Source organism: Triticum dicoccoides, chromosome 6A (assembly GCF_002162155.2).
Source record: "Triticum dicoccoides isolate Atlit2015 ecotype Zavitan chromosome 6A, WEW_v2.0, whole genome shotgun sequence".
Lineage (NCBI taxonomy): Eukaryota > Viridiplantae > Streptophyta > Magnoliopsida > Poales > Poaceae > Triticum > Triticum dicoccoides.
In genome coordinates, this window is record NC_041390.1 from 509,373,545 (window position 1) to 509,387,604 (window position 14,060).

The 14,060-nt window shown below is 46.6% G+C and overlaps 1 protein-coding gene across 1 annotated transcript; it reads right to left on the reverse strand.

The window, feature by feature from the left end:
• Positions 1 to 4,709: 4,709 nt before the first annotated feature.
• Positions 4,710 to 12,266, reverse strand: LOC119317557 (transcription termination factor MTEF18, mitochondrial-like). The gene is made up of 5 exons (XM_037592034.1): positions 10,351 to 12,266; positions 7,737 to 9,076; positions 7,339 to 7,380; positions 7,104 to 7,207; positions 4,710 to 6,411 (listed from the first exon to the last, which is right to left on the reverse strand). The coding sequence occupies exon 1, from the start codon at positions 12,191 to 12,193 to the stop codon at positions 10,439 to 10,441; it is 1,755 nt and encodes a 584-aa protein (XP_037447931.1). The 5' UTR covers positions 12,194 to 12,266; the 3' UTR covers positions 4,710 to 6,411; positions 7,104 to 7,207; positions 7,339 to 7,380; positions 7,737 to 9,076; positions 10,351 to 10,438.
• Between the last annotated feature and the right edge of the window lie 1,794 nt (positions 12,267 to 14,060).

Genomic DNA, 14,060 nt, shown 5'->3' on the forward strand with positions numbered 1-14,060 from the left:
GGATATGAAGAGGAGGGCGGCGGAGCTGTCTTGAGGCTCGGCAGCGGCGGAGATGACCGGCTGGGCTGCCACTCGGGTTGGCGTGGCAGCGAGGCAAAGGAGCTCGTGCCCCTTGGCGACGGGAGGCTCGGGCACGGCGTCGCTGCACCGACGGGATGCAGGCGTGGCTCGCAGATCGAGGAGGGCCAAGGGGAGCTCCTCGCTCGGGCGTCGGGTGAGCACGGGGATGGAGGTGAGGGGGCCGGCCTGGAGCTTTGCCAGAGACGTCCGGGCACAGCTGCGCTGGATCTGCTGCTGCTTGCGGCACGGGGACGAGGACGAGGGAGCTCGTGCTCCTGCCGGGCTCCGGCGAGGCTGGCTCGTGGTCGCTGCGGGACAGCTGGATCCAGGGCCTCGGTGGGATTGGTTGGCTGGAAATGACTGCGCGAGAGGATTGGGCAGATGGATCGGGATGGATCCCGAGGTGAAAGAGGACTGGCGGCGGCGGCTGGGAGGATGGGACAAGGGCCCTCGGTTTTAGGGTTTTGTCCAAAGAGCACTAGGAGTATATATATAAAAAGGAAAAGGAAGACATTTAGGGGCTAAACCGTCCCTCCAAATAAATCGAGCGGTCGAGAAAAAAAAAATAGGGTAGGAAGTCCAATTAACAAAACGGAGACGTTTTGTAGATGTTTGGAGATGATCCGGACATAGCGGTAACGACTGTCCGAGTCGGGTCCGGGACAACTTTCGGACGCGCGCGCGAGGAGGTCCGCGGGCTTACGAGAGAGGTTAGGTAGGGCCTGGTGGTGAGAGGTAGTGAGTTGTGCAGACGGTCTCGGGCTGAGAGAAGAGAAGAGAGGGAGGCCCGGCGACTGTTTTCGGAGACCGAAAACGTCCGACGTTAGACCGGCTATAATGCCGCTATAGTTTAACGGTTGGGCTATCAAACGAACTCCGAACGCGATGAAACTTGGCAGGCGGTCTACCTACACTATAATAAGACCGCACGTCAACTCTCATCCCATTCCGAGAACATTTTCCGGCCACTTATAAAATACTATTTCGGACATGCCGCGGGCGCGTGCAAGTGTGTCTGGGCTCAGAACGGACAACGGAAGGAACGGGGGAACCCGGACGGATGCAAGTTTTGAAAACATGATGATGCAATGCACATGATGACATGATGAAATGCAACACGCAAGCCAATGACAAGACAACAACAACGAATAACTGAACGACACCTGGCACATCGGTCTCGGGGCGTTACATTAGACGTCCTCTACTTTGTTGTTGCAAGTTTTATGTGGCTGCTACGGGCTTAAGCAAGAACCAATCTCACCTACGCATCAAAACCACAATGATAGTTTGTCAAATAGACTCTGTTTTAACCTTCGCAAGGACCGGGCGTAGCCACACTTGGTTCAACTAAAGTTGGAGAGACAGTCGCCCGCAAGCCACCTGTGTGCAAAGCACGTCGGGGGAACCGGTCTCGCATAAGCGTACGCGTAATGTTGGTCCGGGTCGTCTCGTCCAACAAAACCGCCGAACCAAAGTATGACATGCTGGTAGGCAGTATGACTTATATTGCCCACAACTCACTTGTGTTCTACTCGTGCAAATAACATCAAACCATAAAACCTAGGCTCGGATGCCACTGTTGGGGAACGTAGTAATTTCAAAAAAAAAATCCTACGCACACGCAAGATCATGATGATGCACAGCAACGAGAGGGGAGAGTGTTGTCTACGTACCAACGCAGACCGACTGCGGAAGCGATCACACAACGTAGAGGAAGTAGTCGTACGTTTTCCCGATCCGACCGATCCAAGCACCGTTACTCCGGCACCTCCGAGTTCTTAGCACACGTACAGCTCGATGACGATCCCCGGGCTCCGATCCAGCAAAGCATCGGGGAAGAGTTCCGTCAGCACGACAGCGTGGTGACGATCTTGATGTTCTACCGTCGCAGGGCTTCGCCTAAGCACCGCTATAATATGATCGAGGTGGAATATGGTCGCAGGGGGCACCGCACACGGCTATGGAACGATCACGGGGATCAATTGTGTGTCTAGAGGTGCCCCCCTGCCCCTGTATATAAAGGGGCAAGGGGGGAGAGGTGCGGCCAGCCTTGGGGCGCCAGGAGGAGTCCTACTCCCTCTGGGAGTAGGATTCCCCCCCCCCCCCCAATCCTAGTTGGAATAGGAATCCTCAAGGGGGGAAAGAGAGAGAGGGGGGCCGGCCACCTCTCCTAGTCCTAATAGGACTAGGGGAGGGGGGAGGCGCGCGGCCACCTTGGGCTGCCCCTTTCTCCTTTCCACTTAAGGCCCATGAAGGCCCATATGGCTCCCGGGGGGTTCCGGTAACCTCCCGGTACTCCGGTAAAATCCCGATTTCACCCGGAACACTTTCGATATCCAAATATAGGCTTCCAATATATCAATCTTTATGTCTCGACCATTTTGAGACTCCTCGTCATGTCCGTGATCACATCCGGGACTCCGAACAACCTTCGGTACATCAAAATGCATAAACTCATAATAACTGTCATCGTAACGTTAAGCGTGCGGACCCTACGGTTCGAGAACAATGTAGACATGACCGAGACACGTCTCCGGTCAATAACCAATAGCGGGACCTGGATGCCCATATTGGCTCCTACATATTCTACGAAGATATTTATCGGTCAGACCGCATAACAACATACGTTGTTCCCTTTGTCATCGGTATGTTACTTGCCCGAGATTCGATCGATGGTATCCAATACCTAGTTCAATCTCGTTACCGGCAAGTCTCTTTACTCGTTCCGTAATACATCATCTCACAACTAACATATTAGTTGTAATGCTTGCAAGGCTTATGTGATGTGCATTACCGAGAGGGCCCTAGAGATACCTCTCCGACAATCGGAGTGACAAATCCTAATCTCGAAATACGCCAACCCAACATCTACCTTTGGAGACACCTGTAGAGCTCCTTTATAACCACCCATTTACGTTGTGACGTTTGGTAGCACATAAAGTGTTCCTCCGATAAACGGAAGTTGCATAATCTCATAGTCATAGGAACATGTATAAGTCATGAAGAAAGCAATAGCAACATACTAAACGATCGGGTGCTAAGCTAATGGAATGGGTCATGTCAATCAGATCATTCAACTAATGATGTGACCTTGTTAATCAAATAACAACTCTTTGTTCATGGTTAGGAAACATAACCATCTTTGATTAACGAGCTAGTCAAGTAGAGGCATACTAGTGACACTCTGTTTGTCTATGTATTCACACATGTATTATGTTTCCGGTTAATACAATTCTAGCATGAATAATAAACATTTATCATGATATAAGGAAATAAATAATAACTTTATTATTGCCTCTAGGGCATATTTCCTTCAACTAGGGGCTATATGATCGTATTCGAATCTTAGCTTAACCCCTTTGGAACGGTTTACTGATCGTATTCGAATCAGAAGCCTCAAAAAATTTATCTATTTCTTATACAGTTTTTGTAATCACAAGTATTTGAGTTGTCACAAATATCATATGTGCCGGCTTTTACAGAATTGGGTTCTCACCCTCACTGTCCGGGTCATATAAACCGGCGGTATCATTCAAAGGATCATAGGGATCTTGTGATCTACTTGTGTGCAGGATAAGACTATATTTGGGTGGTTACCCGCCCTGGCTTTTGACATTAAGTCGCCAGGGTATATGTTGTTTAAACTTTGTGCAGGATTTGCAGAACTATGACTTATATGAATGTTTAAGTCCAAGCTCATCATTAAAATTGATGCTTCAAAATGATTATCCGTTCTGGATTTTCTCAAAGGCTATAAACTGCCGGGTTACAAAAATTCCGGCTTACAATGAATGCACATTAAGTCGTCATCGGCCAAGAGCCACCAGGTATTTAAACTCCGGATTTACTTGTCAACCGATGAGGTATTCAAATCTTTAATAGCCAAAACTGGCTGGATTTTCATGATGATATTGAATGATTGAGGTTTTCATACCGGATTATATTATTCAAATCTTGAATAGCCAACATGACTGGATTTCTGGGTTGAATTGCGTTGTCGGGGGGTGCGACCCTTGCTGGGACCCGCGTATTCGTCGACTCCCTTGCCGGGAACAACGACTCCCTTGCCGGGAGTGGGCCGACTCGGTCGTGGGCCTCCGCAAGGCCCACGACTTTCTTCCTTACGGACTATATAAGAAGGCTCTGGCCAGTGAAGTAACCTAGTTTGGTTCACTCCCTCCCTCTCGCGTGACCTAGCCGTCATCTACTGTTCCTCACTCTGTGCTGCCTCCGGCGATCCCATCCCGACGACCGCGTGCACGACTGGTCGGAAGAGCAGGTGCCTCCGAAATCCTGTCGTTCGAGATCCTGCCCGGAAAAACGGCAGTAAGGTTTTTGGGGAGCGTCTCGACGCGACTGCTCCCGATCCGTCCCCAACTCAGTTCGCCTCTGCTTCCACTACTTCCTCTGCAACGACACCATGGCTGACGACGCTGCCGCTAAGAAGAAGGCCACGAACGACGCCGAGGCTGCTGCTGCCGCCGCCGTGTTGGCCTGGCCAACCGGAGGGTATGATCTGTTTATCCCTCGTTTACTCGTACTTATGCTAGCCGTATATGTGCTGCTCATAGAAGGTTCGATTCTATGTTCTGCACATGCTAGTATGCTTAGGTATCGCTATGAGATGCATACCTTTTATGTCATGCTTACTGTTTACTTGTGGATAAATCTAATCGGAAAAGTGCTAATATTTCCAACATTTACATCAGGTACCGAAGCCTAGAAATCTGTAGTACACCTATGTTCCTAAAAAATGTTGCGGTAGAAAGTTGCTTCTGCCTTGATTTTTCGTTAAGCCTGATAATCCCAAGTCAAGCACACATCATTTTCATGTGCTTCAAACTCTCATGTTGCCACCACACATTTCCTCTGTCAGACCTTCAGGCCTCGTTTGACAGGCAGGTTTTGCAGCCCCGGAGTGGAGAGGGATCTAAGGGGATTTGGTTCATCTTTCTCTTCCATCCAATCCTCTCAATTCCCCACTAATCCCTCCCCTCTCATAAACTCCTCTATATAAACTCCTGTATCTGGTTAAACCTCCTACAACAGCAGCAGCAAAGCAAGCGTCCAGTTCCATGGGTGTCTTGGGGGGTTTTCTGTACCACATGGATTGAGAGGGATTCATGGGGAACGGAGAGGATTGGCCTGCTCAATCCCTAAGTGTCAAATGGGCTGACAAGGATTTCTGAGGATTTTGAACCCTGTGAGGATATTCCTCTCCAAACCTCCTCCACCAAACAAGGCCTCAGGAATGGATGTAGCCCCAAGTGTGCTCGGTCCTATATCACACATCTCCAGTTTCATTTAGGAGAGTGGACAAGACTCAAGGGTACTTTGCATCTCATTATACCCAGATACAGAAATGTATTGCCCTGATGTATCCCTCTCAACTTTATTGTCTCCGAGGTCGGTGTTTTTTAAAGCTGTGGCACCAATTATCCTCCGATCCCATCCATCCTTGTACCCTGACGTTCCTGCAGAGACTGATGCTCAATTGCTCCCCCAGAAATACAATACTGCATACTTTTGATTTACTTGATTGTAGAACAATAGTGTGTGAACTAGTTCTTCAATGCACTAGTACCACCAGTCAAATAGGCAATGTATAATCAAACTCCTCCATGTCGCCCAACTAAAATATATGCACCCCGCATCATCATACAAGTAGTAGGTCAAGCTTCAGCGCTAGGTGTTCTGGATCTCCACAAATTTAGCAAGGCTTTGCCACTGCGTTGGCACTTGTTCAGTTGGACAGATCATTCCAAGCCAAGCCATGGCATGACGCTGCTATCCCTGGCGACATCACAGATCAATGTCTCTTTGATGCTTGCACCAAACATACATCTCGGAATGAAAAGAAGACGAGCTTCTAGATCTCTAGATGGCTGCATGGCAAAGCCCCAATGGAGATTGTGCCTTCATTTTTTTTTAAAGCTGAGTCGCGGGAAGACGTTGCTGGTTTCAGAGGGCACCTGAACGGAGCATTGATGCAAGTTATGCACAGGGTCACCTTGCAACTCAGCTGCAAATCCACCATCTATGGATCGCCCTTCAGGAAGTTAAGCTCAGCCAACACAAGGATTCCATCTCATGGAAAACGACACAACCATACACCACACCCGGTGCAAATGGTGTCAGGGGCGATGGTCTTGTGGAAGAGGTCACCTTGGAGTTGAGGTGGTCCTTGAAGAGTAGCCAGGCGAAGACCTGCACCTTGATGGGGACACGGGTTGCCAAAATGAGATGGGTGCTAATGTCGTGGTTGGGCTGTCCGATGAGGAGATGGTAGGTGTTCTTGCTGGAGAACGGAAGCCCGTCGGCGGCGGCGGCGGCGGCATTGTGGTCGAAATCCTGCAACAAAGATAACACAACATCAAGCTCAGCAGAGGCAACTGCGGTAGTGCATATCCACTCATTTTGCTCCATATGTAGTCCATATTAATATCTCTAAAAAAGGCTTATATTTAGGAAGGAAGGGAGTAGTGCAACAACAAAGAAATATCAAAGACTACAAAGCTAAACTACAAAATATCCAATTCCACAAGCTCCTTCTGCTATTTGGTTTAGAATATATAAAAAAATAATACTCCATTGTCATTATGGAAAGTATACGTTCATCATATGTCACCAATATGTTATTTTGCATCCACTGAGACACACCAGTTTCACCAAACTTTCCGTGCAACGATGGTAGTAAAAGGTCTTCCAATTAACCTTTAGTAGCACAAGCAGCAAGCAGATCAACAGTCGATTGTTTTGCATCATGACAACCGCTGAACTGACAGTGTTCTTCGCAACAATTGCATCAGCCCGCAGAAGGTACAAATAAGAATTGTTTTGCATTTTTTTAGATAAAACATGAGTACTCCATTGTCATGGACAAATAAAACATGCAGTGCGTTGCAGATTTCCATAAAAGACCAGAAGAAATTCTATTATAGTGCACACAAGCGTAGAGCTTCCAATATATACATTACTTGACTGAATACAACAGGTAATAGCATAAATCTGCAGTTAATCAAGAGAATGAGGCTATTACTGACCATGGACTTTCAAGTAGTAAACCCCGATTCTAGATCTTGCCAAATTACCAGTCCTAAAGGTCGAAGCGGGGACGTGAACACTGATCTCTTACAACAACTCTGGCCTGATATAGAGAAAACCACCGGTATCAATCACAATACAGAAGAAAGGAGCAAGGAAATCCATAAATAAATAAATATTAGAAGTGCTAGCCCATGTAGGCGCACTGGTTGTCAAAATTTAAATTGAACCCACCTAAGAATTCTTTCACACTCCTCATTTTGATAAGACCATGGCCTGAAACATAAATAGAAGAGCATTATTCATAAGGAAAATCCATCAAAGACAAATTGTCCTAAGATCTTCCAAATTTAGAGTAAAAGAAAGATTCTAGAAAAGCAAAAGAGGCATCAATGCAGTGTCACTTATCAATGTTAGTAATTTATATAAATACAACTGTTTTTTTATTGCAATATTGCAGTTTTAATCTAAAAACAAATGAGCTCCTTTTCTTCATAGCTTCCTAATTTTCTGGTGCAGTTAGAAAAGGATCCTCTAACTCTGAATAATGGAAAAGGATCCTCTAAATCCTGGTCATGCAACAGTTAACTGTGACTGTAGCAGATGGAGTACATAGAAACTAATCATCGTACCTGGTGTCATGGAGTAAGTATGACCCGGTGAAAACTAATGACAGCCTAAGAAAGTGCACTCTTTAGCTTGAAAGGAGGAATTGCAAGGAAATATCGCCTTTTTTTGTCACCTGCAGGATGTTATTTTTTTGCAGCTCCTCCACCTTGGACTTTGTCTTGACTTCACATTCAGATAGCAGGGATTTGTAATGCTCAACCTGATGCAGGAATGTCTTCTTCTTTCTGCCTCATGTCACTTGGTTTTTGCTGTTACCGTTTCGTAAGCACCACCAAGGGAAGAAAACGGTAAGCATTTAAAATGGTAATAGTGATTTCTTCAGTTAAGAAATCAACTGCTCATTTGTTCGGTTACTTGCAGAGTAAGACCTAAGTGTGTATAGCTACTTTTACTCTCTGTACAAATTTTAGTGATTGTCAATCTGGATATTAGAAATGCAGGATAGCAAGAGAATATAAACATAAGTAATAGAAACAACACAATGAAAATATAGCAAGAGAAATTTCTACAGTTTTGGCTAAAAACTAAAAAAACGGGGCAGCCCGGAGCACGTAGCTGAGTAGCTCCCGCTTGCGCAGGGTCTGGCCACTTTGGGTCTTTTTTACACAGCCTTTCCCTACATTTATGCAAGAGGCTGTTTCCAGGACTCGAACCTGCAAGAGGCAACAGCTTTACCGCTGCGCCCATGCCCCCCTTCTGGCTAAAAAACCAAGGATTTAAAAATTAGATGGCAACAATGCAGCATAAATTGATTTAAACATTTCTCAAAACAATATATGGATTTATTACACATGCACGCATCAAACTATCTTTTATCCAAATTATTTAGGATATTATTATTCAAAACTTAACAGAACATTCTGCCAAAAAAAGAGAGCAGGGAACACACATTTGTATCATCCAATAGATGTTGCACACTGCCATGGAACACCAGAGCGAACAGTACCAAGTCTACACGGAGAGTTTTCAACGATCACAATATGTATTTGAAAGGTAACCCTCACACCTATGGTTTCCGATTAAGCTTTATGAATATTGTAGATTACCTGCAATCACTCAAAGAGTGGATAGTGCAACCTACAGAATGGAACCATATAAGGTGTTAACAGATGTGTGGGATATGAAATAGAAAGGTACATACCGAACTAATTACGTAAACACACCTCTGCAGATAAATACCTATTTATACCTCCACTCGAATCTTTGGACCATAAGAAATTTTTGTTCCTGGTATGCACCATATGGATCCAATCCAAGGTGCCATGAACTTGTATCAGAGAATACCATGTTTTCCCTTTTGACTCTATCTTGTATCATAGATAGATAACGATTGGCCATAATCCTAGAGCGGCAGAAGATACTTATGACTAATGATAGAAAGGTGTGAATGAATCAAAATAACAGGAGGTGATAATGATTTTTTTAAAGCAGGAGGTGCTAGCTTAAAATGCAATCATGTAAAAATATCACTGATGTTAAACCTCACTTGACTCGGAGCTACTTCTGATTCTTTTTTGCATAACGTCATGCAACAATATTAGGTACAATCAATTAATAGCAATCAAGAACCACAACAGCACATTTGTGTATTGACAAAAGATTGCATCTCTTTCAACATCTAGCTATGCAGTTATTCAGATGTTATGGCAATGGATGTAGAAAAAGAAATCTTTTCATGTGCATTATTAAGCGAATGTCCTGCCACCACTAATTACCAGTCATGATGATCAGTGTGACTTAACTCTTCTACAATGGATTTCTGGACTGGGGTGTCCTGATCTAGAGTCAACATGTTTTCAGCAGTGATTAACCTGTTATGTTTCGCCAATGCAGTCCAGTTCTGATTAGATGGTACATGGTTACTGTGCCCTGCTCAAGACGGAGGCTGACGGACGTGAAGGAGCAGAGGAACGAGGCAGCAGCGGCGCCGGCCTACCATGGGGAGAGGAGGAAGGAGGAGAAGAATGGTGGTGGCGAAGCAATGGAAACGAGCGCGAAAGGAGGGGCCCGAGCAGCGGGTAGGGTTTTCTACCACTGGTGGCTTGACTTTTATCTCACACAGTGCAAAAAATGGACGGCTGAGATCAGAGGGAGCACCAGATCTAACGGCCACAAATGCAATGGCCCTGAGAAGCCCCTTTATTCACCACCTATTAAGAAGAGAGATACAAATAAATCAAGGTTTTTTCCTGTCAGAAGGGAGCAATCTATGTTTAATATAGCATGTTCTTACCATTGCGTCACCAGAGAAGATACCATGGCTGAGTGATTAGCCGAAAATTATCATCCACTTGGAAATTATACATGAGTTCAGCATGATGCAATGATATGAGGATGATGGTACGATCGATAACAAAAATGTTAATTATTATCAGTGATAGTCTTTCACATCGGATCAATACAGAATATCTTTCCTTGAAATACATATCCGCCAAACGGGGCAGAAATGTGACTAGTCTCAGAGCTACAATGTACAGCACAATTTTTGCAAAATTGAATTACATGGTTGGCTATTGAATTGATATATTCCATTTCATCCTACATCCAGTGTCTACAGCTAAAACACGCTGAGCAAAGAATTTTGCACAATGGGAAGATATAACAACTCAGAAGTACCTTCTGAGGGAAAGCATGCCACAATTGGAGATGACAATCCTCTGTACCTCCGGCTCTGATAATCATGCCAATATAATTCAATAGCTAATTATTCATTATCTGGATGCTGGGACTGTATATTCTTGAGGTAATATTCCATGTGTATTCTTGAAGAGAAGCACTCAAGCCACAGCTTCGGCGCTGCGGGATGCATATTGTAGAGGTTGGAAATGAACCTCTTCTCTGAGTTAGCAAGCACAGTTGCAGGCGCTAATGGTCTTTTAAAAAGACCATAACTTTGGAGCCACCGAAGCATTGCATACCTAGGCTTGACCCGGTTCTCCAAATCAAAGCACAGTAATGCTGGGAAGCAATCAAGATACTCCAAAGAGTATCCCAGATCCAGAGTCATGTAGTTCAACTTTTCATTGAGCATCTCCTTGCCCTGGTTCAGCACCTTTGGGAACACACTCACGATCCGACACAGCATCTTGTACTCCACCCCTCTTTCCAGGAGGTAGTCAAATCGCTCATTCAGCATTTCCCGAGTGCTGTGCAGAACAGGAAGTATGTGTGCGGTTTTTTTGTTCTCACCATACCCAATGCTCTTCAAGAACTCAAGCTTGGTGTCCACATGCTGTGCATTCATCTCCACCTTCACCTTAACCATTCTGTCTGAGAATGCTCTCTCCACCTCCATATCATAACTAGCATCCTCCAAGACGAAATCTGGTGATAAATACCGCAAGCTCTCACCGCCACCAGAAATCTTCTCCAGGAATCGATGACTCAGTCCCATTGCACGCAGCACACCAGGGAGGTTCTCCAATCTGTTCCTCCCAACCACATACGGGTGCTTCTTCACCGCCACATCAACCTCGTCATTTGCCAACCCAACTCTCCTCAGGTACTCTGGCACTGAGATCACCACATCATCAAAATCAAGATCCAAAACCCCAGGATTGCTCAGTAAGAAGCTCCCTGCCTCCTCCCCTGGCAGCCCCAGCCTCTTGAAGAATTTCAACCTCTCACCAATCCGCTCCTCCTTAAGCTCAAGAAAAACCCTCTGATTGCACCCAACAAGCCCCCCGATGCTCCCAACCTTCATCCCAGCATCGTAGAACATCTGCATCCTGCCGCACACTCGCAAGAACACATCAATGTCATTGCTAGCCCCCAAATCCGGACCCAATCCTCCATACGCCCTCATAAGATCATCGACAAGGGGGGCACTGCTGGAGAGATCGTTCTCAATAAGCAAGGGGAAAGAGAGGCAGGCAGCGATAATCGCAGCACGCGGCAGCGGACGGAGGCTTTCCTCGAGGGCGACAAGGCGGGCGGAGATGAGGTCGGGAGGGACTTGGAGGAGGACATTGGGGAATAGCAGGCCAAGACGGGACCACGGGAAGCCGAAATGCGCGAGCGCGGCAACGGTGGGGAGGAGGGACGGATGGTCGGTGAGGAACATGAGATCGGAATCGGTGGAAGGGGGCAAGCCGATGGACTCGAGGAAGAAGGGAAGCTCGTTGAGCGGATGGTAGGAGAGGTGGCGGCGGAGGAGGGAGGGGAGGTCGGAGGAGGGGAGCGTACTGGGCACGGCTGGGATGCCGGCGAGGAAGGTGTGGAGGGAGCACGGCGCAAGCGCAGTGATTGAGTCGGCGTGGGAGGAGGGGAGGCAGCGCGTTGAGATGAGGTAGTCGGAGACGGCGGTGCGCGCAGCGGGGACGGCGGCGCGGCGGAGTCGGTACGGAAGGTTCCGTAGCTTCGGGAACCCCGAAGACTCCGTGGAGAGGAAGCGGCGCAGCGCGGCGCGTAAGAGTGGCATGACGGCGCTGCGCCGGTGTGCTGTCCTGCTCCACGCCATTGCTCTCCTTGAGCCAGGGCCAGGGGATTTCGGCCCGAGGGGTTAGGGTTTGTCAGACTGTATGTACTGTACTGTCTAATAGCATCCCTAACCGATCCCTGTAAAGCTTTACACAAGTAAAAATACCGTTTTTCCCTTCCAAACTGCACGGTCCCTCTTATCTCCACCCCCGATCGTGCAGTTTGTCAGACTATATGTACTGTACTGTCTAAGAGCATCCCTAACCGATCCCTGTAAAGTTTTACATGAGTAAAAATACAGTTTTTCCCTTCCAAATTGCACGGTCCCTCTTACCCCCACCCCCACCCCCACCCCACACACACACACCAACCCCCCTCCTCACCCGCACCCTCCCCACCCCACGTCGCATCCATTCCAGCGCCGCCCCATTTTAGCTGGCCACCACAAGCCACCACCGACCCCTCATAGCAACCGCCGCGCTCCTTCACACCTCGATTCGGTTGCTTCTCATTATTGATGCCTAAATCGACGGATCTACGCCCATGGCCGGATTCGACGCACTCGGTCCTCGGCGTTGTCGCGTCTTGAAGGGATTCGACGGGGACCGAACCGCGCAACCACCTCGACCGCTCTGCGCCGCCTCTCGGTATGTTCTTCTCCTCTCGGCGCTCGCATCTCAACCGTTGAGCGACCGCCGACACAGCCACGTACGCCCGTTAGCCGGGCTCAGCCCTAGCCCAGGAGCTCATAGACGAGCCTCTACCAGTCATCAAGTGTGATCACCATTGGCAGCTGATGTTGCACCTCGTAGCGGGCATGCCCAAACACCCCAGATGGGTTTTCTACAAGTATGAAAGGACGAAGTGAGTGCCATTTTGTTAGATTGTTCTTCGGATTGGCCGCAATTTGAAACTCATTGTTTGCTTAAAAATGTATGTAGAAAAGATGCAAGTTTTGCTACTAGGAAGGAAAGTACATTGATCTATTGATAGTGAGATGTTGGTGCATTGGTTGCTAGAGATGAGACTAAAGAGGACCAAATGTTCAAGTTTGAGGAGGCGGACAAGACAGAAGTGTGCAAGTTCGAGAAGCCAATAGAAAATATCAACTAGTAGAATCACTTAAGGAAGTGGTGTTTTTAGTGAAGTGCGTATTTTTTCTTATAATTTTCTTTGGATCGGTTTTTTCTATGAAAAGCTTGTGAAATATGTGACCAAGATGTCATTTAATAAAATAGTTGAGGAGTGAAGTTTAACTCGATGGTACAAACATATACAAATTTTGTGTTGAAATATTAGAGAGTTAACCTTCGGGGATTGGTTAAAAACCACACTTTTTTAGAGGAGCAAATATATCCTCTAAAGGGTAGGAGGTCGTTCGCTCCGGTGATCAGATAGCGGCCCTCTAAGGTTTCAAAAAATCTGCGGAGTAAAATTTAGGGAAGCAAAAGGTGATCCTTTGGGCACAAAAAAAATGTGCATCTCTAATAGTCACCCTAAATTTGGACACCACGTCTCCAACAGCAACACGAAAACAGCAGCTGCACTGCATATTTCTTCTTCAAATAGCAGTCGTACTACGTATTAATATCAAACTCATATAAATTTAATACAAATTAAATAGTGCAAACATGAAAAAAAAAACATCAATCTACGACAACAAAATACTCACATAGTTCATCAATCCACAACATCAACTTTAACACAAAGTATTCATCAAACAATACAAGATAGTTCATCAATCTTGTTGCCCGTGCCATGTACATCACTCCTCCATGAGATATTTTTGATGATCTCCATGTGTATCGGGACATCTGATGTTATGGTACACCTCAAGAAAGTGTCAAACTCGGTCTTGCCTTCTACGCAGGTGCACCGTTTTTTCCATGAAGATCATAGAAGGTGTA